Source organism: Lissotriton helveticus, chromosome 6 (genome assembly GCF_964261635.1).
Source record: "Lissotriton helveticus chromosome 6, aLisHel1.1, whole genome shotgun sequence".
NCBI classification, from domain to species: domain Eukaryota; kingdom Metazoa; phylum Chordata; class Amphibia; order Caudata; family Salamandridae; genus Lissotriton; species Lissotriton helveticus.
Window position 1 is genome coordinate 819,744,247 of NC_136067.1, and position 25,426 is coordinate 819,769,672.

A 25,426-nucleotide genomic window follows, 5' to 3' on the forward strand; every position below is an offset into this window, starting at 1 on the left:
ACGAAGAGTATCAGTCGACGATTCCAGTTTAGGGGCCGCAGGAGGAGGTCCTCCTGGTACCCCGCCACCGCACCAACGCAGAACGTTGGCCGAGTTACATGAATGTGCGTTACAGCGTACGCCCAAATTTAAGTCCGTTGCAGAAATCCGACGAGCTCTCACTGAATGCCGCTGTGATCCAGTTGCAGGTGATGATAGTACAGTAATATATTCCATCCGTGTAAGACGGGTGACCGGGTATTTAGACACCCTACCAGATATGAAAGGAGATCTAGACAGAATATATCGTTTCATCCGTACAGGGGATGATCCAGAAAGTATTGGCGAAGCCATGTCTCAAAGGAAAGCTGAGATCCAGCTCATGTTATTAAAGTTTCTGATTAATTGTCTAATAAGAGAACAAGATTACCCGACTAAAGATCAGGCCGAAATGAAAATCCTGACAAGGTGGAGTGATAATATAGCCGAGGGTAAACACAAGACTATCAGTAGTATAGAGAGTATGTACAAGAAAATTCATAAGGAAATACTAAAGTTACACGAACAACGTAAAGCAGCACAAGTAAGCGAGAAAGAAAATGACTCTGCGGAAGAGGTAGAGGACGAGAATCCCACTAGAATAGCGTATGTAGGAAAATCTAGATTTCCAGATCGCCATTTGCGCCTAGAACACAAGTCAGTTTTACATCATCCAGCACCAGAACAAGGTTCTCTAGAACAAGTATTTCAAGCCACCGATCACATTCTGAAATCACGAATCGGTTACAGTGAATTAAGTACTATGCATGAACAAGAACTAGCCCGATCAGCAGTCCGATGGATTACTGATTCTACCACTTTTCCAGACGAAATAGTGGCACAAATGTTCCTGAAATTGCCCCCAGCCGAGCAGCGACTGGTGGGTATGTATATGATCCAGCACCTCATTACATTGTATGAGGGTCAACATTCTGATCCAGGTCCGTTACACGATGTCCTGAACGAGTTACTCCAGTATAGATGGAAAGGTTTAGGTACCGATTTAATTAGTGTCATTCTAGAACAGCGCCACAAATATAGTATGTTTTTGAACCCGCATTTTGTTCATGTCTCACCTCCAGAAAGTAAACCGTTTTACATAGACAGACAGAATCCGTTACGAGAAGTGCATCCAGTTAAGACAGAGGGTGGTGAAATGCAACGAGTGTTTGTTTACACCCCGATCACAAAGATGGAACTCTTAGAGATGAAAAAGTTAATTCCCTGTCATGATAAAGATCCAGCAGGGTTCCACCGAGAATTAAAAGACATGCTCCGTATGGGAGAATACACATATCCAGATATTATTAAAATGTTAAAAGTCCTGTTGCCCGCAGGGGTATATGAGAAACTCAAGGAAAAAGAATGGGAGGTGGGAGAGAAAAAGATCGATTGGGCAGTTCTAGAAGCTGAAGACAAGGCACGAGTACCAGGTACCGGTCTTGGAGATAAATGTAAAGAATTACCAGAATTGTTAATACAAGTTTTGCCCAGATTATTAGCAACTAAAAAGGAAGACTGGGATGCAATCTCAGCCTGTAAACAGAAACAAGACGAAGACACTAGTGATTTTTATTCTAGATTCGAGAAATGTTTTAGTATAAACAGTGGCCTCAAGACAAGTAGCGAGTCATACCCTCATCTTTTTGTTGCTAAATTAGTCGAGAATTCGAGTCCACAAGTTAAGAACCGAGTTTTGAAAGTCGAAAGTACCTGGCAAGCTAGTACCCCGTCCCAGATGTTGCAGATGCTTCAATATCACCAGAATAGAATCAGAGAAGAACAAGATCACGAAAGGAAACGTATGAAAGACACGAAAATGAAAGTACTGGTTGCACAATCTATTCCACAAGACAGTCAGAAGAGGGGTACGAATCAAGTCAGTCATCCTGCAGTTCCCGTTAAAGGGACCTGCAATTATTGTAAACAGCCAGGTCATTTTATAAACGAGTGTGCAGTTCTGAAACACAACATAGCTACCGGTAAGACTAAAGAAAGACCACGTCCGCCTAGACAAGAACAAGTTTCACAGACTTCTCAGCCACAGAATGCACAACAGACAGTTCCAGCACCGCAGCCTATTGCTGCAACACAGCATGTTACACAGCAGATGTACCAGTATGCACAGTCCGAGTATCCAGAGTATCAGCCATACTCATGAAACAGCCTAGAGAGGGAGGTAGGCTTGCCTCTCATCGAGATTCCTGTAGATCAAGAGGGTCCCTATGTTCATAGTCAAGTATTAGGGAAAGACAGAAAGTTTTTGATTGATACAGGGGCAAGTAGGACCACCATCAGTCACGCCGAGGTTCCAGGGGCTCCGCTCTCAGGCTCAAGAAATGTTTCCCTTGGATTTTCAGGAAAACCTATCGTAAATGAAATTTCAAAGCCAGTTACTCTAGAAGTAGGTCCATTGTCCCACACTACTGATCTGTTACTTACGAAGTCATGTCCAGAAAATCTGTTAGGCATTAAGACACTGAAAGAATTAGGTGCAGTCATATGCTGCTCCCCCGAGGGAATACGATTGTTCCTACGTGACTTCAAGGGTCACTATGTATTACGAGATTTTGATCCGAGATTGTCTAATGTCCCGCAGCATCTATGGGCGCAAGGTCCAACTGATGTTGGCTATATGCAAATCACACCCCATCGTGTGACTCTCAAGCCAGGTGTAGTCCTGCCACGAATCAGACAGTACAGATTGCCACCTGAGGCTGTAGCAGCCTTATCCAAAATTATTGACGAGCTCATGGCTCAAGGAGTAGTGGTAGAAACTGACTCCAATGTATGTAATTCTCCGATCATTCCAGTCATGAAACGTACTGATCCAAATGCACCCCCAGTATATCGATTAGTGATTGACCTTCGGGAACTCAACAAATGTATTATTCCCCAGTACCCAGTTGTCCCAGATATCTCTTCCCTATTGACAGCCATTGATTCTGAAGCCTCATTTTTTTCAGTCATAGACCTCAAGAACGCATTTTTTAGTGTCCCCATTCATCCAGACAGCCAGTTTCTTTTCGGATTTTGTTTAAATGGAAGGAGCTATATGTTCACACGCGCTCCTCAAGGTTTCACAGAAAGTCCTAGTATTTACAGTCAAGCACTTAAGAGACAACTAGACAACATTCACATGCCAACTGACACTGCCCTGCTCCAGTATGTCGATGACCTACTGATCACAGCCCGTTCTGAACGTGCTTGCGAGCGAGCATCTCTTACAGTCCTGTATTTCCTTGCCGAGATGGGGCACAAGGTGTCCCCTTCTAAGCTTCAATTCTGTGTCCAGCAAGTGATCTATTTAGGCCACTTACTGTCCAAGAGGGGTAGGCAGTTGACACCCGATCGTATCCAGTTAATAGCGAGTCTTCCTCAGCCCAAGACCCAGAAGGAGGTACGTGCTTTTATTGGCCTTACGTCTTATTGCAGACAATGGATTCCTCAGTATGCATTTCTAGCTAAACCACTGATACAGTTAACGACACAGGAGGCAGCCGTATCGACTGTTCTCCCTTGGACATCTGAACATACACTTAGTTTTAATGAGTTAAAGAAAGCTCTATGCCAAGCTCCAGTTCTAGCAACACCGAACTACAGTAAGCCTTTTACACTTTTTGTCACTGAACGCGAAGGTACAGCATTATCTGTTCTCACACAAGATCAAGCAGGACAATACAAGCCTTGTGCTTATTTTTCGAGCACATTAGATCCTGTAGCCCAGGCTCTGCCTGCGTGCCTCAAGTCAGTTGCAGCCACAGCACTAGCTATCAGACAAAGTGATTCCATAGTCTTAGGACACTCTCTGACAGTACAAGTCCCACACTCCGTGGAAGTTCTTTTAAACCGAACACAGACTCAGCACTTGACAATTGCACGTTTAACAGGTTATGAATTGACACTGTTCCAGCCACACATAGAAATCAGACGCTGCAACGTTCTAAATCCTGCCACACTGTTACCGTCAGTAAATTCAAATCCTGCCACACACGACTGTGTGGAAGTAGTTAACATTACGACAAAGCCAAGACAAGATCTGGCAGATATTCCATTACCAGATCCCGACCTGACACTTTATGTGGATGGTTCATGTATGAGAACAAGTACAGGAGAACTAGTAGCCGCGTATGCAGTGACTACTGACACTGAAGTTATTGAAACACACCGTATTGACACCCTGTCTGCTCAAGCAGCGGAGCTAGTTGCTCTGACACAAGCCTGCATACACGCTAAGAACCTGAAAGTTAATGTTTACACAGATTCACGCTACACATTTGGAGTCGTACACGACTTTGGAGTGCTCTGGCAGGAGAGAGGTTTCATGACTTCTCATGGAACCAAGATTCAGCATGGTCTCCTTATTCAAGCTCTGTTAGATGCCATACATTTACCGATATCCATTGCTATCATGAAATGCAAAGCACATACGAAAGTTACTGACACTATTTCTCAAGGTAATGATCTAGCAGATCGCACAGCCAAGCTTACAGCACAGACACCAGACATTCCAGTTAATAAGACACCGACATACACTCCAGATCTGACTACCTGTATGACAGTTAAGGACCCCACTCAAGATGTCATAGATATCCAGTTACATGCTACTCCCGAGGAAATCAAGAAATGGTCCGAACAAGGAGGGGTCCAGACAGATCAGGGATGGGTAACGAAGGGTAAAGCCACATGGTTTCTCCCCGACTCTATGGTTCAAGTCATTATCAATACCGCACATAGTCCAGCACATTTAGGAGAAAAAGCAATGTTAGACAGTATCCAGAACATTTGGTTCAACAAGCATTTACGAGCTGCAGCCAAGCAGAAAGTCCGTACCTGTATGATATGTTGTCAGTTTAATCCAGGTAAAAGTGTCCCGGTGGAACAAGGTGGATTCCAGCCCCCTGACCACCCTTTTGAAGTCCTCCAGATGGATTATATTCAGATGGAGCGATGTCGAGGTTTCAAGTATGTCCTCGTAGTTGTATGCGCTTTGTCCAGGTGGACAGAAGCATATCCAGTCCCAGATTACACAGCCGCGACCACTGCCAAGCAGTTGGTTCGTGAATTCTTCCCCCGCTACGGACTCCCAAGAGTCGTATATTCTGACAACGGCCAGCCATTCTCATCTGAGCTCATGAAACATATTTCCCTGTTGTTAGGGTACCAGTGGAAGTTCCATTGTGTACGCCATCCTGAAGCGGCCGGTCTCGTAGAAAGACATAACCAGACCCTGAAAATTCGAATTGCAAAAGTTTGTCAAGAGAAAGGTGTGGACTGGCTAATAGCTCTGCCAGTTGCCCTGTTCTACATGCGCATGGTCGCACATTCCAGATCAGGTCTGTCCCCTTATGAGGTCGTATTCGGCCGCCCCCCTAACATGTGGGGTACACCTAGACCCCGAAGTATTACCGATGTTTCAAGTAATATGCTGACAGATTACCTAGCTTCCTTGATGTCTGCCCTCAACTCTTGCCGTTCACAGGTTGCTGCCGCATTTCCAGACAATACCGAGGTGGCACCGCATGAAATCGTTCCCGGATCCATGGTTCTCGTCTGGAATTTTGATCGTTCAAGTCCGCTGGAGCCTCGCTGGAAGGAACCCCGACAGGTCCTCCTGGCCACCCGTACTGCCGTCAAGTTGGAAGGCAGGAAGGGCTGGGTCCACCTGTCACATGTGAAAAGATTTTTTGGATTGAAACCTGTTTCAAAGAACATTTCCGAGGATCTTAAAGACTGCCAAAGTACTATTCTTAAGGACTGTCCCGCAAAAGACATTGCTACGAACCCTTCCCTGTTAGAGAAAACTCCGCAACAGGAGTATAAGCTTAAACTAAGGTCTAGTAAAATAAGTCAGCCAGTTTGATTGTCTAAGTCCTCCCCTAGGTGAAACGGTTAGACCGGTTTCTGACATGTATATAATAGACCCCCACAGAGAGAGAGTTAGTGAGAACTCTAGAAATTGCACTATTATTTTATGTTTTCTGCTATATTTTAGCATTATGATTTCCTGCACCAGTTATGCATTTTATTTGTGTTTTTCAGTTTCTCATGTAAATAAGTCTGCCAATGTTACAGTAGAGCACACGTTTAGTGATCTGCCTCCTCATGAACTCTCTTATCGTCTTGCTATGCGTAATAATTCTTTTATCCGCATGTTACATTACTCACACCAGACCAGCAATGCCACAAATTGTTGGGTGTGTGGTCGACTCCCCCCTTTCCAGACACCGAAGGGAGTTCTGCCACTCTTTCCTTATCCATTTTCACATAATGGTTCGTGTGGAGCATGGTCCACGTTAACGTCATCCTCAACAGATATGTCTTTCCTTAACAGTACATGTTTCCCAGACAAGCAAGGTCTTCCCCACAGAACAGGGTTAGATCTAGAGAATGAAGTTTATAATCTAGGTAATTATTCTTCGAATTTCATGGTCCTGAATGTTCAGTCTGATTCTACTCCAGACTTACCTGCTATTTCAGTATTACCAGTCAAAGGCGAATTATGTGTCCGAAATAATGGTTCCGTACATGTAGGACACAGCGATTGTACTACTATTGTCAAGTATAGTGACAGTGGGAAATCTATTTTCAAAGCTTCACGTCATTCTTATTTTATTTGTGGTCAAACCGCATATGTTCGTCTGCCCCTCGATTGGGAGGGAACTTGTTATATTGCCTTCCTACTGCCACCTGTTTTCCTAGCCCCATCTGATTATCACAGAAACACACATCTAGTACACATTAGACATAAAAGGGAGATCGAGTCCCCAATTGTCGATTATACTGAAACTGCTCTAGAACAGTATACAGATTTCAATAGAGGTTTCTTCTTTTTTATAGGACCTATCCAGAATAGTAAGCTAATCCGTAGGTTAACCAGAACCCTTGAAGCTGTAGTAAATGAGACTGCCTCTGCTCTAGGTAACTTAACCGAAGAGCAATCTGCTATGAGATTTGTCGTGCTCCAAAATCGTCTCGTCCTTGACGTCATACTGGCCGATAGGGGCGGGGCATGTAGAGTCATCGGATCCAGTTGCTGCATTTTCATTCCTAATAACGCGCCGTCTGTTTATTCAGCTATTACCAGACTCCATAAAATTGCCCATATGTTACACCAAGATCCAGGCACCTGGACATGGTCCGGTTGGTTCTGGAATATAATTTCCGCCTGGGGATGGAAAGTATTGTCATTTCTGGGTATTGCAGTAGCGATCATATTCAGTTGCTGCCTCTGTTTACAATGTGGCCCTGCGATTTGCGGCATTTGTGCTACATCTTGTATTCCTAGTCCCAAGTCCCGTCCTAAATCCAGTTCCAAGAAAATTCGAGACGGGCAAATGATACTGTATGAAATGATAGATGGTATCATGAATATTGATGTTTCCTGATGGAAACGTAGTGACAAGGAGGGAATGTGGAAAAGTAAATTTTGCCATGTTCTGTGTCCCTACGCGTCCTACATCATATGTTATGTGTGCATGATTAAATATGCATATGTATCCCCATGTTTGATTAAAGACGCAATTACAGTTGTGTCCATCATTAGTATGTCAGTTCCCAGTTCTTGTGAAAGCTACGAGTATCAGGCCTATGTAAAGTTGCGTTGCCACGTTTCTCAGTGTGCACGTTATTTTATTGTAAAGTCCCCGTTTCTAGGCCTCAAAAGGGCCCGGACACCAGATTCAGCTCCTGTCTCCTGAGCCTCGCTGAGGAGCGATACAGCCCCCACCTGTATCCTCGACCCTTCACTTACTTCCTGCCTCACAGTGCCCGGCTCAGCCTGGCTCTGCCTACGAGTCTGCCAAGAGTATGTTATGATTCTAGTTATCAGTCCAACCCCCCTTCTCTGCATTCCTAAGCTACTGAATCGCATCAATAGTTTCCGTCATTGTCTAGCCTTTACGTCTCCATGTAAGAGAAATACTGCATTTAATGGTCATGTAATATTCTTCATCACGCACTACATGTAGAATAATGCATGCTCCAGTCTTAGAGTCCGTTAGCCTCTCCCCTCCTGACTCTTAGTTTATATCAACATGTTCTCTAAACATCAGATACTAGATACTGTTTAGGTACATGTCGCCCTGACTCTCCAGACTTCAGTCTCTGCTCCTAGCACAGAGTTCGTAGCCCCCAGCTTCTCCTAGTAACACGTCATTACCAGTTTGCGCGCACCACTAGGTTAGAGGTCCCGGCTCCTTAGGTAGCCCCCTCCATGTTTCCGCCCCATTTATGACATATTCTGTTACGTTTACATCACATGTCTATGTATACGCCCCTGTTACACCCATTTTCACCCTTATCTTTCGCGACTGCTATTGACCACACCCACTGCTCCGCCTATCATATGTACTGTAATGCAACTGTTTTACTATATATGCTTGTGTATTGTTATTAAATGTTACGCCAGTCCTTTCCCCAGAGCGCGCTCATCCCAGATCCTGCCCCAGGCAGCTGCCATCCTATTCCTGTGCAGGTTGTCCTGTTCCTGTCCTTTATGCTGTAATAAACCTGCAAACTCCTACTACCTCGAATCTTGACTCTTATTTATTGAGCTATCTGTTATTGCTATGCCTAGTCAAACCTAGATCCGGTATTATTTATTTATATACCACAATGATCATAATTGTCATTTGTGTTTTAGAATATTTTATGGACAACTGTCTGAATAAAATAAAAATTGTACTTCTTCACTTACTTACCCAAGCTACGCAATAGCAGACCTGCTAATAAAAGACAGGCACTAGAGGCTCACACTATCAAACCATTTTAACAGAATAGACAGCGAGAGAGACTCAATAAGTGAGACTCACTAACAGGAAACGTTTAAGAAACGGGTAGTCCAAACGAAAAATATCCAGTGATTAAATGAGTGAGAACCAATTTTCCTACAGCTGGCAAGTAATGTAACTTCCACAGTAATTGTGTCTTTGAGTATATCCTGCTGTAAACTCTAGTGGCTCATGCATAGTGGTGTTGACAAAGGGTGTTCCTAGCCATTCAGAGACCGAGGTACCTGCTTCTGGTTTCTCTTCTCCAAGGATTCCTCTAGTGAAGCTAGAAGAGATTTGCGGCAAGTGAGCTCTACCACACCTGAAACTTACTTTCAAAGCATTACCAGCTCTCTCCAAACACAGTCCTAGCCATGACAGCAGAATCTCTTTGAACAGCCACACCTGCAGGCATAGCGTCAAACCGAATGATTTCAAAGCTAACACTGTCATTGTGAGGCTGGAGATTTAAAAACCCTCTCTCTTAGCACACTAACTTGAAATTCTTGAATCCCACAGTTCGCTAGCTCATTCTCCTTTTAAGTCTGGAGCCAACTATGGGCTCTGTAGGTAAATGTGGTGAACTTTGAATTCGACAGAGAATACATGTTTTAGGAGGCTAAAAGAGCTTCCCCTCCCCCCCAAAAAATGTTTGAAAAAACAAAACACCTTATGTTTGATTTTAGAGCAAAATTCTGAGATTTAGAAAGAAAATTAATGAAATATAGCTTCCACTCAGACATCGGCACTTCCAAGCACTTTTTATAAAAATAGATGCTAACCAATGGACTTTTCAACATAAAGCTCTCTAAATGTTGTATTACAAGCATTTAAGAAAAAACTGCGTATAAAGGGTCACCCTGATAATAGTTTTTCAGAATGTATATTGAACCTTTCTTCATTTAGTTATTTGCAAAATGCTGTATTGTCTGCATGCAGTCTCCACTATTGATAAAAGGTCTGCCCTGACACCAACACTCACAAAGCTTGTTTTGAAATTTCTCCTGAATGAAGGGACCCTAATTGCAAAATATCATCACACATTCCTAAGCTCTCGTGATGAACTCTCTACTTTTATTCATTCAAAAATAGATAGAAACATTTGCAAATCTTTTCCTTTGGCTTCTGTTAGCTCATCTACTCTGTAAAGTCACTTGTCAAGTTCACCAACAGAAAGTTCACACATCTTCATATGATTAGTAGTAATTTTCTTTATTAAGATACCAGCTTCAGAAACCCCAGCAACAGAGACATCCAACAGCCAACTGCATAATAATCTCCTTGTCATTCGGTTCCATTTTAGCAACCACACACATTCTAGACCATAACATCATTGATTAGATACAAAGCATCACACCACTGAATTATGGTCCCTTGGAAGATGGAGTTGGAGCCTTTGAATCCACCTTTTCTCTTTTATCACAGATGTGGTAGAGCCAGATAACTCAGTGACACTAACTAAGCGAGAAAAGGTACAATCAGATGCATGACCTCAAGTCTAGCTTCAGGTGGTTCTCCATAGCTCTGTGCCAAAAACGAGACCAAAATGACGGTCCTGTCCCTGCAGTGTTTCTATGGGGATAGGAGAGCTACACAAGTCTGTGCTCTACCAGTCCACCCCACATGTGCAGTGACCTGCTTTTATCTGGATCTGAGGAAAAGCAAAGGGGAATGACAGGCAGCAAAAACAGAAAGCCCATCAGCATTCATTACATAGTACAATGAGCCCCAGCTTAACTCCCGGTAAATTATCTCAAGCAATATTGGACTCATTCATTCTAGGTCACACATCGTATTCCATGTTACTGGACAGACAACTCGTGGTGACTGGTACCTTGGAATAATACACCACCCAGAAACTGTAACTCTGGAGCTGGTATCTTCTCCAGTACCTATTGGTCATCTCAGAATCAGCCCAGTATGGTGTAAAAATCATTTCTGTTTAATCCTAGCTAAACTCGGGGCTGAGAGAAAGAAATACAAACAAGGAATTTTTGAGTCCAAGTCTGCATATTTCTGATTTCAAATTAACAAGCAAAGAAATCACACTGAAAAGAACTTTTTGTATAGTGGAATTTCACATCTCCCCTTTACAAGCGAACACTGACTACTCCACAAGAAAATGTGGCAAGTTGTCTAATTTCTTTAAAGATTGAGCTATAAGGCCCTCTCTAAAGTGTCGATGTACAGAAAATTAAAGTCTCTTCCTCAATCAAGTGATTCAATCAGAGATCTGCAATACTATTTCTGCCAGAAACAGATCTTCACCAAAATGTCCTGAACTCATTCCCTCAATACTACTCAAAGAGTTAAGCTTTGTCGTTACACTCTTCAAAACTAACCATATTCTTAAAATGTTATTGTTACAATATTCACTCTCAACTTGCCTAATAATAGGCAGCTTTATGGGAAAATAATCCAGTGCAGAACGATGTTGTGAAAAAAAAGGTCCCCGATTTCTAATTTTCCAATCCTTAAATACCCTGGAAAGCTGCATCGAAGCTCAGCTAAAAGTGATAATAGCCAAAAATGATCTTCTTGATAATCATTATTCTGGCTTTCTATTCTATTATTCTATTAAAATTATTTATAACGCGCACTATCACCATCGGTTTCTTGGCGCTCTTTGACATATTGCGTTGATCCAGAATGAGAGGGTTAATCATAAGCGGCTTGAAAGAGCAAGGTTTTTAAAGATCTGCGGAAACAGTCGTACTTTGGGCAGAGACGGAGAGAAGGAGGTAGGGAGTTCCAGGTGGAGGGGGCCAGAACAGAAAAGCTCAGGCCACCATGCTTTTTTCTTTTAAAACGGGGGACTTCGAGGAGGTTTAGAGATGCTGAGCGAAGAGCTCTAGAGGGAATTTGACGGGACAAGGCTGAAAAGATGAACAAGGGGGCTGCGTCCGAAAGGGCCTTGAAAGTGGTGCATGCCAGTTTGAAAGTGCAGCGTTTAGAAACCGGAAGCCAGTGAAGAGTGCGGAGGAGGGGAGTGACGTGTTGATGTTTGGGCTGGCGGAAAATCAGGCGAGCAGCCTGATTCTGCACCAGCTGAAGTCGGTGAAGATGACATGCAGGAATTCCTGCGTACAGTATGTTGGCATAGTCAAGCCTGGAGGTGATGAGCGCGATGACAACTTGGGTTAGGGCTTCTTTGGTAAGAAACCTGCTGATCTTACGGATCCGCCTGAGGTGGAAGAAACAGGCAGAAGTGACCGCGTTGATGTGCGGTCTCATTGATAGGTCTTCGGAAATGATCACCCCCAGACTTTTGACTGAGCTCACAGGAGTGGGTGCTGTCCCCAAGGATGTAGGCCAGAAAGTGGCATTCCATGGGTGATTGGGTCCTCCTACCAGGACGAGCTCGGTTTTGGTGGGGTTCAGCTTTAAGTGGCTGTGGTACATCCACTCCGCAATGGTCAGCATGGCAGACTGAAAGTTGATACGGGAGGAAGGGTGTGAGTCTATGGGAAAGATTAACTGAAGGTCGTCCGCATAGTTAAAAATTGTGACCGGGGAGTTGCGGAGGGAAGCTAAAAGTGGTTGGAGATACAAATTAAAAAGGAGAGGGGAGAGTGCGGAACCCTGTGGGACACCGCAGGGAAGGGAAGTGTAGGACGCGGAAAAGGTGGAGAGGTGAACGGACTGTGAACGCTGGTGAAGGAAAGATCTGAGCCAGTCAAGGGCCAATCCCTGAATACCGGCGTTGTGGACACGGTCGATCAAGATGGTATGATCGACCGTGTCAAATGCCGCCGAGAGATCTAATAGGACAAGGGCTTGAAAGGTGTTTTTGTCAGCACCTTTCCTGAGGGTGTCCATGACTGCTACTATGACCGCCTCGGTGGAGTGGAGGGGTCTGAAACCCGCTTGTTGAGGATCTAAGAAGGAAGATTTCTCTATAAAAGAGCTCAAACAGCGGGTAACGTAGGTCTCCAAGATCTTTCCTAAGTATGGGAGGAGGGAGATGGGTCTGTAGTTACTGAGTATTGTGGGATCTGCATTGGGTTTCTTCAAGATAGGTAAGACTGCAGCTTGCTTGAAAGAAGATGGGACCTCCCCATTAGCAAGGGAGTTGTTGAGCAATTCTAGAGGAGGACCTGGGCATGCAAGAAAGGCTTCTTTCAGGACCTGCGGAGGACAGCAATCATTAGGAGAACCCGAGCTGACTTTGTGAAGGAGGGAGGCAAACTCTTGAAGAGATATAGGTGGGAACTCAGTCAAGGTACTGGTGTTAGTGGGGGGAAGAGGAGGAGGAGTGAGAGATGCCGGGGTCGGTATATTATTTTTTATTGTTGTTATTTTTTCTATGAAGTAAGAATTGAGTGAATCACAGAGGGTTTGGGTCGGCTGAGGTTGGGGAGTGGTTCTATCTGGAAGGGAGAGCTCATTAACGATTGCGAAGATATCTTTCGTTTTGTTATTTGAGTTCAAGATTTTTTGTGAAAAGTATGCCATCTTGGCTGCCAGGATTGATTGCTTGTACGATTTTAAGGTCTCAGTGTAAACAAGTTTGAGCTGAGGATCGTAATGGCGACGCCAGTGGCGCTCCGTTTGTCGTAGGGCAAGTTTGTCTGCTTTAAGTTGGTCCGTGAACCAACATTGAGCGTCGTGGGGGCGCTTGGCTTTAATTCTTTTGAGAGGGGCAACTTTGTCGCTAGCCTGACGCAGCCATTCATTAAGTTTGTCCGCCTGAATCTCTAGTGAGGTCTGCGGCGTGGGTGCAGTAGAAACCAGTGAGTCGTGAAAATCAGACAGGTTGACCCTTTTCCAATTGCGGGCCATAATATTCTTGGTACGGGGGGGGGGGGACACAGAGTGTGCAGATGTAAGTGAAAAGAGATGAAGTAGTGGTCAGACCAAGAGCAAGGGAAAACTGATGGAGGAGAAATGTCAAGGTTTGATGTCCAGACTTGGTCGAGGATATGACCCTTCCGATGGGTGGGGGTTTGAATATGTTGGGAGAGATTCATGCCTTTTAATAGTTCTGTGAATCCCACCGACGATTGGCTTTCGTGGACATCAGATGGCCAATAGTTGAAGTCGCCGATAACCATGATATTAGCGTGGTTGATTGCTAATTGAGCTATAGCGTCACTGAAGAGTTGGGGAAAGAGAGGCATGGGATCAGGGGGTCTATATACAAGGACACAGATAAAAGACGATTTAGAGGAGGTAAAATTTAATGCCAAATATTCAGTTTTAGGGATAGAGGTCATCGTAATCTCGGAAAAAATATATTCAGAGCGGATGATAGCCGCTACCCCGCCACCAGTCTTCCCAGTTGGCCGGTTGGCGTGCATAATGTAGTATCCCGTAGGGATTGCTGCAAGAATGTCGGGGGCTGAGTCTTCAGTGATCCAGGTTTCTGCTAAGAGAAGGATATCAATAGAGCTCTGATGCAGTAATTGGAAGATCTCAATCTGATGGCAAATGAGGGAACGGGTGTTAAGGTAGTAGATCGATAGAGATGCGGAGATCTGAGGAGTTAAGGGGGGGGGATCGTGGAAACAGACTGGTGCCGAGAAATCGGATGGAGCAAGAATGCCACATGTCTGAGCCGCTTTGACAGCACGGGCCGGAATGGGTCCTGATGATTTAAGTCTCAGGAGGTCGGCGGAGGAATAAGAGTAGAGTAGAGCATTACGACCTGACCCTGGGCCCGGTCGGCCGCAGACGGGCGCAGACGGGCTTGACTTGTGCGCGACTTCGGCGCGAAGTCGGCGCTCCCGCTGCGCTCGTCCGCTGCGCTTCCTCCATACCGCCATTAAGTACTAAAGGGGAGGGAGCACTAGACCGCTAACCTGCGAGTATTCTGTGCAGGGCGGAAGTGGTGTCACTACCAGGAAGTGAACGCTCCTCGAACTGACCCTCCGCGCAAACGGCACAAGCCGGGGCGGAACGGGGCCACGAGGGAAAGAAGGTGCAGGTGAGAGTGACTTTGACTAGTTCCAGAGACAATGTGCAATTTGCAATTTTTAAAATATTATCAGCGTGCTTTTAAAATCAGCATAAAGATCACAAATAAAGTACAAGTTAAAGCTTTAAAAAAGTTTATCAAGCGTGCTAGGAAATCAGCAGCGAGATTAAGGTACACAACAGGAATCACAACAGCCTACTACCGCCGCCTAGATCACCGCATTTGGCTTTAGACTTAGATACAGGACAGAAACAGCAATTCTAAAAATAGTTTGAAAATAGTTCCTCCTGATGAATGTCCCAGATAAGTAGGATTCTTCCGGGAGATTAATTCCAACCTCCACACATAAACTCCTTAGCTGAAGGGATACAATATCATACTAGGCTCCTTGAAACATTAAATCCTTCATTTCAGAGATTTTAAGCAAGTGATTCAGGCTTTGATGCAATCAAGGCTTGCTTGTGACAACTCATTATTGGCAGGAATTCCCAAATGTCACCTAGCCCTTCTCAAAGCAGCATTACACATTTCAGCAAGGATGACCACTAGAAGCTAATCTGCATCCCCCACATGACTTAGATTTCTGGAGCCTTATCCTACTTGCCCGTCTTGGGTAGCTTACATCAACTTCGGAGATCAAACTGCCTAAATCTACAAATTCTAACTTTCAAAATGAGAAAGACACTAAAACAATCTCTGTCTCGGATTCTGCCCGAGGTCTGAATACCACCACTCGAAACATTAGGGCAATGATCTAACTATGAGACCTTTTAAGAAGGACTAAAAAAACATTTTGTTTGAGCACCACATAAAAACCTGAACCGCACTCATCAGTGTTGATTGCTTTTATTTCTGAAAGTCGGCACTTTGTAATTTTGAATGATTTTTACTGACACCATTATATTCTGTTGTTAGCTCGGGCATAACCAGGACACTGTATTTTTGTCTTGACTTTGCATTGCACAATATCATAGGGCATGTAACTTGCACTCTTATGTAATATCATAATTGACCATATTTTGGCTCTAATTATTACCATGTTATGTATATTGTTTCTATTGTGACCTGTTATCAGTATTTTGTCACCATAAAACTGTAACTTGGGGGCTTGTAAAGTGCCTTGTAACCTTCTGGCTCTAGTCATGCTACAGAACAATGCTAATACATTAATAAAACACATGGAGGATTTATTGAATGTTTTCCAAATGCCGGCCAATAGGGTGCAGCCTCAGCTGCCCCTGAAAATGGAGGAGCACCTGTACGATAACCAGCAGATGGAGCACACAGAGGTAACTCGCAAACTAACCCTGTGGTGCATGTGACTGACAGTAGACCCCCAGGCAGAAGCGCGCAGATGGTTAAACAAGACTCAGACTTCATTACTGTGGAGAGCTCTAGATAGAGAGTGTGTTCCTACCCACCTCGGCAGAGAGATCCCTGTAAGTCAGCCTCACTATTACCTTAGATAGTCTCAGAAGTACAGCAGACCGACAGCCTAGGAGACGCTATTTCCAGAGAGAGGGTGGAAGCCTGCCATCACTCCAACAATTCAGACCCTACCCGCTCATTCTTGACATCCTTCTTCCCTAATACGACCCTGCTCCTGGGAGTAGCCCTTCGTATCTCGTGGGCTCCTTCTTACCTAATGAGCATGAAAAAACTGTTCCCCAACATCATAGAAAACCCTACCCTGTTCCGTGAGGAGTGACTGAGTAGGTTTGAGGTGTATAGACTGAGCTGGGCTGATGTAATTTAATTGTTGCACTAAGTACTTCTGGACAACCTATTCACCAAATTTCTGACCCGGTATCTATCGCCCTTGCTTCACCATTGATAAGCAGACTTTCCTACTAAGTCCTACTTCACCAGCCAATTTTTGGGGTCAGAACATCTTGTGAAAGAAAGCTCAACTGCACTGTGTTCTATACATCTGATGGAGTCTATCTAAATATACCCCAACACCTCAAAAATAAGGAGTTGGAACTGCTTTGTGAAAATAGTAACTGTCAACCTGTTATACATTGCTCATGGCTTACTAAAAACTTAAGCAATTTGCTTTCTCAGGTGCAGTCTACGTTGTTGTCTAATGGGGCCAATAATTTGAGGTTCCTCTCTTCTATAAAAAAAAAGGGAAAATAAAAATCAACGCAATGAAACCTAACTCGGATTTCTCAGCACCCTCTAAAACCAGGAGCTGAGGCAGGAATTTGTATGGTCATTGCAGATTTAATAACAAATGGGTTTTGGTTAGTAGATGTAATACACAAATCCCCACATCAAAAAAGGTGGGAAAGACCAATATATATAATTTGTCCAAGATCTGCACACCATCAGTACTGTGGTTATCCCCAGTGGTGCCCAATCCCACTACCATAATTTCTCGAATGTTTGTTCCACATTTTTCTCATTCCTGATACATGAAGACAGTCAGTTCCTCTTCTCTTTCTCATTCAGCAGATCTCAATTTTCATGTCTCTGTCTTTTCCCAAACTTTGAAGAAAGTGTGGACACTCTGGTCTTTCCTGTGGGCTCTACATTGGTGCAGTACATTGATGATTTATTGTTGCCACCTGTCACTTTAGATCGCTGCAAGGTCGACTTCATCTATCTCCTCACTAAATAGGCTAAGAAGGGTCCTAAGGCTTCAAAGGAAAGACTGTTGTTTTTCCTTCCCCAAGTACAATATATGAAATTTCAGTCAAAGAGTGCCACTAGTCTCCTGAAAGAAATGAAACCATTTGCAACTTTCCCCATCCAGTGCCTGTCTCCCAGGTACACACTTTTTTTGGTATGGCTGGGTACTGTAGACAATGTATCATGCATTATGCCACAACAGAACGATCCTACATTATTAGGGCAGAAATGATACCCAGAGCACCTACGGTTGTCTACAGAAGCCGAAAATGAATTTGCACAGATAAAGCAAGACCTGACATCTGCATCTGCTTTAGGGCTTCCTGACTATGCCAAACTCTACTTTGTATGGTTTATTGCCATGAACACCATGGTTTTTACCTTGAGGTACTGGTCCAAGATTGTAAGGAACGGAAATAACCTGCAAACTATTATCCTTACACAATGTACCTAGTCGTGGCTCAGCTCCCTCTATGTCTCCAATATGTCTCTTTGAAGTGTCTGATAATATTGCACTGAATACAGCTTTGATTCTTGCTGTGCCCAATGTGGTTGTTGCTCTTCTACCCACGACAAAAATACAACACCTTTCCATCACCAAGTTTTCCCGATATGAAATCTTGTTTCCAGCCTCTTATATTACCTTTGGCCATTGCCCAACTCTGAATCTGGAATCTCTGATGCCCACCAGCAATGACCTCATCATTGTCTTGAGGTAACTAAACATGTAACTAAGTCCTGCATTGAATGTACGGATGCCCCATATCAAACAGTTAATTGTAATTGTGTTGATGGTTCATGCATCAGAAATTACAGAAGTGTACTGTATGCATGTGATGGTGTATGCAATGTATATCCGGGCTTTGAAAGCTGCCGCCTTCGCACTGTAAATTCAGCCCAATATGATGAACTTATTGCACTCACTCAAGCCGTTATTGAGATTGTAACGGTGTTCCTGGACTCAAAATTTGCATTTAGAGTCACACATGGTTTTGGGCTCCTCTGGATGAAGAAGGGATCCATAACATGTGCATGTAAACCCCTATTAAGAACTGCTTGTGGGTAAAAAACATTGCTAGACACTTTATTGTTCCCACAAAAAATCGCTGTACTGAAATGTGCTACCCACCAATATCCACATGATTAATTGTCCGGAGAGAATACCACCACTGTTTGAGCTACTAGGCAGGCCGCTTTATCACAAACCTATGAAGCTGCTATGTGTGTTGTATATACAGATTTGTTTCCTGTGTCCTCCCTAAATGTTTTGTCTCTATTGCAGGATCGAGCCTCAACAGTATAGGATCCAGCAGAACTATACATGGGACCTGGAAGGAGTGTAGAAATACAGTTCAGGGATATGTTGGCATTTGATTTCTACTCCAACCTTGCATGGCTGTACCATGGAGCTGTCCATGTCAAGAGGGATGACATAATATGTGTAATGGAATCCAGTGATATGTGCCCTTCTTTGCTACACCTTCAGATGGGTTTTATTCATCTGCTCAGATGTGTCTCATATTCTTATGTGCTAGTGATTGTCTATGTTTTCATGATGGGTGGAATTTTATCAATATGCAAGACTACAAACATTGCAACAGGTTTTAATATAACTTACATTTAAAGTAGGCATTTACACACTATATGATAACGTCATAATACATCATAGAACATTAGACCTCACCATAAAAGCAAACATGAATAAACAAAGTAGGACAAATACGGAAGTGACATTTTGCAGGAGAGTGCCTTCTGTGAGGTTAAGGAACACTTGTGCATCTTTATGACATTTTTCCAATAGCTTTATGGTTAATATAGAACAAGCATTTCCAGCTAATTTCTGCTTGATAGCATAGTCTTCATTCGAGTGGTCGTCTGACACAGTGTTTGCCTTTTTTACGCTTACTAGAAGGGGCTAAGCCAATGTCAATGAATTTGAACAGCATGAATGATAAATACCAGTCTCCCACCCCGTGTAAAGCCATCAAGCATCGGAAACCTGTGGATGTAGGAATCGTGGTCCCACTCCCACACATCAGCCTCTAACTTCAAGAATTCAGGATGAGTTAAGATTTCATTGTCACATGACTTTCGCATGTCCTTATAATTTAGATTTTAGGGAGAGGGACATTTTAAGAGATTAAAAATCTGACTGTTCAGTACACGGAAATTTGCAAAATGTTGGCAGTAACTGTAAATCCAGGAAGCCATTAAAGTGATTCTGAATTCAAATGAATTATATCTAAAGCCATCAAGAGAATGTGAGAGTGAGACATTCAGAGAACTAGGGGCTAGGTATACTAAGATACTGATAGTAAAAAGAAGTTGCAAATTGCGCACCAACTTTTTGCGACCAATATTTTTTATGGTGAAGTAGCCTATGTACCAAAACGTCACTTCATAAGACAAGGACTCGCGTGAGGGCCCACAGAACGATTGGACAAGTTAATATTCATTAAGCAGATGGCAGTTTACGACCTCCTGTAATTGACTGCAATAACAGGGATGTGTCCTGCAATGGGCAGTAGACACCTTCCCCGTCATTGCATCTCAAAATGGATTTTTGTTTTTTCCAATGAGCTGCTTTAAAAAGAAAAAAGTTTCCATTTCTAAAAACTTGAATGAGAGTAGGCAGTGGCCCCCTGAACCACTATCTTCTTAACAACCCCCAGCCCCACCAGCCTCCCAACCGAGGTTGCCACCCTGATACCCAAATGAGAAGAGGTTTAAAGGTGAGCCCCTTCTCCTCTGCGAATCAGTTACTATCCTCAACTTGGGAGCTGGTAACTGATCAATGGTTTGATACTTGAATTATATTTGCAAAAAGCTGATGCATATGTTGCACATTCTCTGTTTGGAAGGAACTCTCAAAACATGCCGATCAGTATTCATTTCAATACACAAAATGTCTTGGAACATAAGAAAAAGTGAGTTAGCAGACACAAATCCTATAATTTGCAACTCGCAAGGTTTATGACTGTTAAATCACTTAGTACATTAGGCCCTAGTTTTTGAGAGAGAAGGACACCAAAAAATATATAGAGAGATGAAGAGTGAGAGAGCAAAAAAAAGTTGGAAAGCAAGAAACAAATACAAAAAAACAACAAAAGCGAAAAAGAAGTGTTTTGTTTTCTAAACATTAATGCTAAAAAGTATTTTTTACAACGCAGAATAAGATGTTCTTTCTAGTACTACGCCTATCTCTAGGTGTCCAAGTACACCAAAATACCAGAAAACACAAATTTAACATACAACAATGATCAAATTATGCAAAAATAACACTGCCATAGTGCAGTTTTGTAACATCATTTGCACTCACAAGTGCAAAAATGTGAACTGAGCCCACTCAGTGGTGCTACACCACAAGGGGCAGTCTGTGCACATATCCTTTTTAGGTTTCGCCTGACAAGCGCTTGCGCTGGGCTTGTGAAATCTATTGTTTGTATTATAAAATTAAAAGGGGCTTACATCCCGCCCCCTCTCTTACCTGGTTTTTCATTGGTTCCTGTGCTTGCCACTTACTTTTCCCCATATGTATTGGCTATTTTCCTGGAATTACGAATGTTTGTTCCTCGTCTGCTTCTCTTATCAGTTTCCCATAGCCGAAACACTGTTAACATCTGCTTTGGTGGAACTACTTTTTCATATATTTTTACCTCTTTCTACTTTTTCGTCTTCCAGCAGATTTATATTGTGCAACTTATCACTGGAAGAGAATAAGTGATTTGCCCAGAATCGCAGGATGTTGCGCCGCTGAGACTGGAACCGTTATACCCAGCTCTCGAGTCAGCAGTTCTGGCTGCTGCACCACATCCTCTCCAGTCCCATGATACTAGTAAGGGACCTCTTTCCTTCGTCCCGGATGGTCATTGAGAAAAACAGCTTATTACTCATTTCATAGGTGAAACCGATGCACTACCAATGCTTGTTCAAATACTCATTAGGTGTAATTTTTTTTTGCTCCAGTCTGTAAATTCAAACGAATGAACTTTTGCACTGAAAAGTTTATATAATCTGACCCATAATGAGCATTAATACAATAGTACAAATTTTCCTAACAGTCTCTTACCTGATACAAGGGATAGAGTTGTTCAATTGTACTGCTGTGCTGACAAAACCTTTTCCACCTCAGCATGTGTAAATATTTGCTTCGCACCAGCTGCTGAATTCTGTCAGTGTAAAACTGAGATAAACAAAGAAATGTCATAGAATTTGTGTTTCGATAACATTCTCACTTTTGTGAGAATCAACTGTAGCATGCAAAAGTGGAGTATTGTCTCCGTCACATGAAATTGTGTCGCAAATTTCAAATATTTTTACTAGGGGAGAATTCATATAGGAAACAGTTATACGCTGAAACAAAATCCTGACTATCACAAATAAAAACGTAAAATTGATACTTAAAAGGCGTTTACCCAACTTATTTGCATAATCATGCTGTGACATTATTCCCGACAAAATTCAGTCTTTGCTGCGATTTGTTTCACAAACATAAAAGATTTACTTTAATAGGTCTCAGCAACATCGGTACTACTTTTTATCTACCGTAGTTGCTGGTCTTCGATTCATTCACAAAAAAAGCAATAGGTTTTGAGTTTTATTATAACTTAAATATTCCATTTGCTGTGGTGCTCATCAAAATCAGTTTTATTGGAGGTTAGGAGGTAGAGAAGCACCAGCATAAATCTAATCAGAACATTTCTTAGCGAAATCAGTATCCGTGAGATATCCTCAGCATGAATGCAAATTTGAGACTTATTTGCCAATAAACAAAATCATTCTTATAAATATGCAGATCTTGGAATAATTCTAATTAAATTCATCACATGCGGAGTCTCTTTTTTTTAGCATAAAAGTTTTTTTTTTAACATTCTCTTTTATTGTTTTCAGGTTACACACAAGTACATTTCCAACATTCATCATATGACGATTCTTTTCGGGTTCATCATCACAATACATTTATCTTCATCACTGAGCAATATTTGATATAAGGCTATCAACATCACAGTTGTTATCATCTTATTACGCCAGGTCTTGAAACTTACTTTTGTCATTTATTACACATCATTTGTCTTGAGGCTTGTAACAAGTTACCCTTCTCACAAATCGCACCTATATACTGCTTGTTCAACAGCATCAATTCCTCCCATTCATTAGTTTATACTCCATCGAGAAATTAGCGTCTCTCCATACTTTCCCCATCTTCCTATGATCACACCCATTGTCACTTATTATGTGTTTAGCATCTCAGTGCGGAGACCTATCCCTCGGATATTTAATCAGAGAACATGTCAGTGGGGCCCATATATCATTAGGTCTCGAAGATACGGGCAGCAATTCCGCATACGTAGTGAGTTTCTCCTGGCTTGTTATCGGGTCATCCAGCCATGTCTTGAATTTAGGCGCCCTTCCCCATCTGCAGGCTACCCTCCTCTTGGCCATTAGCAGCGTCATGGCAATGAATTTACGATGTTCTGCTCGCACAGGTTTGACATACCCTAGTAACGCCAACAGAGGGTCTGGCTCCAACGGAGTGTCTATCATATTTTGCAGAGCACTAAATACTTGATTCCAGTATTCCTTAACACTCGGGCAATCCCATGCTAAATGCAGAAAGTCAGCTCCTTCAGTATGACACCTATCACATCTATCCTCCATCCTAAGCTTGTATCTGTACATCTTAGCTGGTGTATAGTATAGCGTGTGTAAAAACACATAATGTATAATCCGGAGCCTACTACTCGCCGATACTCTCTCTGTCTGCATGCAGCAGCTTTTAAATTGGGCGTCCGTCAGGGCAGTCCCCAATTCCTCCCCCCATCTCACACGTGATCATGTGTCTGGGAGCTCTTTTTGTGCATGAACTGATTGGTATATCAGGGAGACTAGCCTTATGGGCTTGGCCTTTTCCATTATGAGGTGTAGGGGGGGTCAGTACTTTTGGCTCCTCCGGGAACTCCGGGGTAAGTGACCTCATACTTTGTCGCAGTCTAATGTACAAAAAGACATCTAATGGTGACTTCTGTTCCGATGGGAACATATGATCAATGGCACAAAACTTTCCCTCATAATACAGATCTCCCCAAGTGGCGATATTAGTCTTGCGTTTAAAGTTATGAAATGTGTCTTCCTGCAGTAATGGTATGTCTGGGTGGTATGTTAGGGGCAACAATGGTGAGTACACCCATGGTACTTCCAGCATTCGGGAAATACTCTGCCAGGCTATGATCGTGCTCCTAAGTGCATTAGTCTGCCTCTCTCTGACCCCTACAGGTAGGTACAGTGCTCCATCTAGAGGAATAGGGTGAGCCAACAAATGCTCCGCTGCCACTTGCGGCATATATCGTCGTTTCTTAATCCAAAACCATGCGAAGTGGGCTTGCGCCGCTGTAAAATAAAGTTCAAAATAAGGTATTCCGAATCCACCCTTTGAGTAAGGCCGCGTCATTACCTCCCATTGCAATATGGGTTGTTTCCCTCCTCATACAAGCCTTGTCATCTCAGACTTAAGTGTTTTAAAAAAGTGCGCACGGCCAGCCATGGAGAGGGGCAACGCCACCCACCTCGTCACGTTATCTGTTATTCGAGTCATGGTCGTCCCATAATTTAATCTTAGCAATTTCCCCCTATCCTTCGTAATTCTGATCCCTAAATATTTCAAGTCTTCTGTGCACCATTCCAACGGGTAATCTACCGCGAAGCGTACAGTAGCTTCCGTGAGTGGGAAGAGACTAGACTTCGCCCAGTTAATCTGTACACCAGAAAGTCTCCCAAAAACTATGAATTCACGAAGTATTGGGTTCAGGTTCTGTTGTGGGTCTCTTACTTACAAGGTGATGTCGTCTGCGTAGAGCGATATAAGTATTTGGCGTTGAAAACATTGCAAGGCCTTATCATTGTGGCATTGCCTCAGCTTCGCCGCAAGTGGTTCCACAGCAAGAGCAAATAATAATGGCGACAGTGGGCATCCCTGCCTGGTTCCCCTCGTGATATTGAATGTTTGTGACATGTGACCATTGATAAGAATTTTTGCTACTGGATTGGTATATAATAAGCCAATCCACTCTAAAAACAAAGGTGGGAACCCCATTTGTTTCATTATTCCAAAAATATAACTCCATTCCACAGAATCGAATGACTTAGTGGCGTCTAAATAAATTGCCGCCTTAGGAAGTCCCGGGGACACTGTATGTAAAATAGCAAAAAGAGTTCTCAGATTGTGGGAGATAGCCCTTCCAGGTACAAAGCCCGATTGGTCTGCCAAGATCAAATTTTCTATATTCAGGCTCAATCTCGTTGCAATGAGTTTGGCCAGTATTTTAGCGTCACAATTAAGGAGCGATAGCGGCCTGGATGAATCGCATAATTCTGGTGCCTTTCCTGGTTTCAACAGCGATAATATGAGGGCCTCTCTCATAGAAGGGGGTAGATGTCCCACTTCCAGCGCATCTTCATATACTTCCCTAAGCACAGGGGCCATGATGTCAATGTATGTTTTATAGAATTCGACTGGTATCCCATCTGTGCCTGTGGCCTTGCCCGACTTCATACTCATTATTGCCTCCCTCACCTCGTCCAGTTCAAATGGTGCACAAAAAAAAAGCACTCTGTCCGTCACAAAGCCACCCCAAGGCTACACCTCCAAGAAAGTCGTCTATTTCAAGGTTGTCTTGCCCCGTTGTGGTATAAAGTGTGCTGTAATGCCCCAAGAATGCATTAAGTATAGTGTGTGTATTTGAATTTACAGGAATTTATATAGCGCGCGTATACCCAGCGGTTTCATGGCGCTAGAGGATGCTTAGCCCAGAGGCTAGGGAAAGAGGAATTACTGAGGTGGGAAAGCTTGTGAAAAAAGAAAAGTCTTAAGAGCCCTGCGGAATTCAAAATAGGAGGGAACGGATCTAATGTGCAGGGGGAGAGAGTTCCAAAAGGTCGGGGCTAGAACAGCAAATTTCAGACCCCCTGATCTGCTTTTTTTAAATCGGGGTACAGAAAGGAAGAATTTAGCAGAGGAACGAAGTTCTCTATTGGGACGGTAAACCTTGATTGCAGATTAAATGAATGCAGGAGCAGTCCCCGCAATGGG

The 25,426-nt window shown here is 43.2% G+C and overlaps 1 protein-coding gene across 1 annotated transcript in view; it reads right to left on the reverse strand.

Moving 5' to 3' along the window:
- Nucleotides 1-25,426, reverse strand: part of LOC144762519 (putative uncharacterized protein C6orf183) — a 171,955-nt gene that overhangs the window by 35,469 nt on the left and 111,060 nt on the right. The window contains exon 5 of the mRNA XM_078647743.1: nt 21,410-21,523. Coding sequence (XP_078503869.1) covers nt 21,410-21,523 — 114 coding nt within the window. The remainder of the gene's footprint in view (nt 1-21,409; nt 21,524-25,426) is intronic.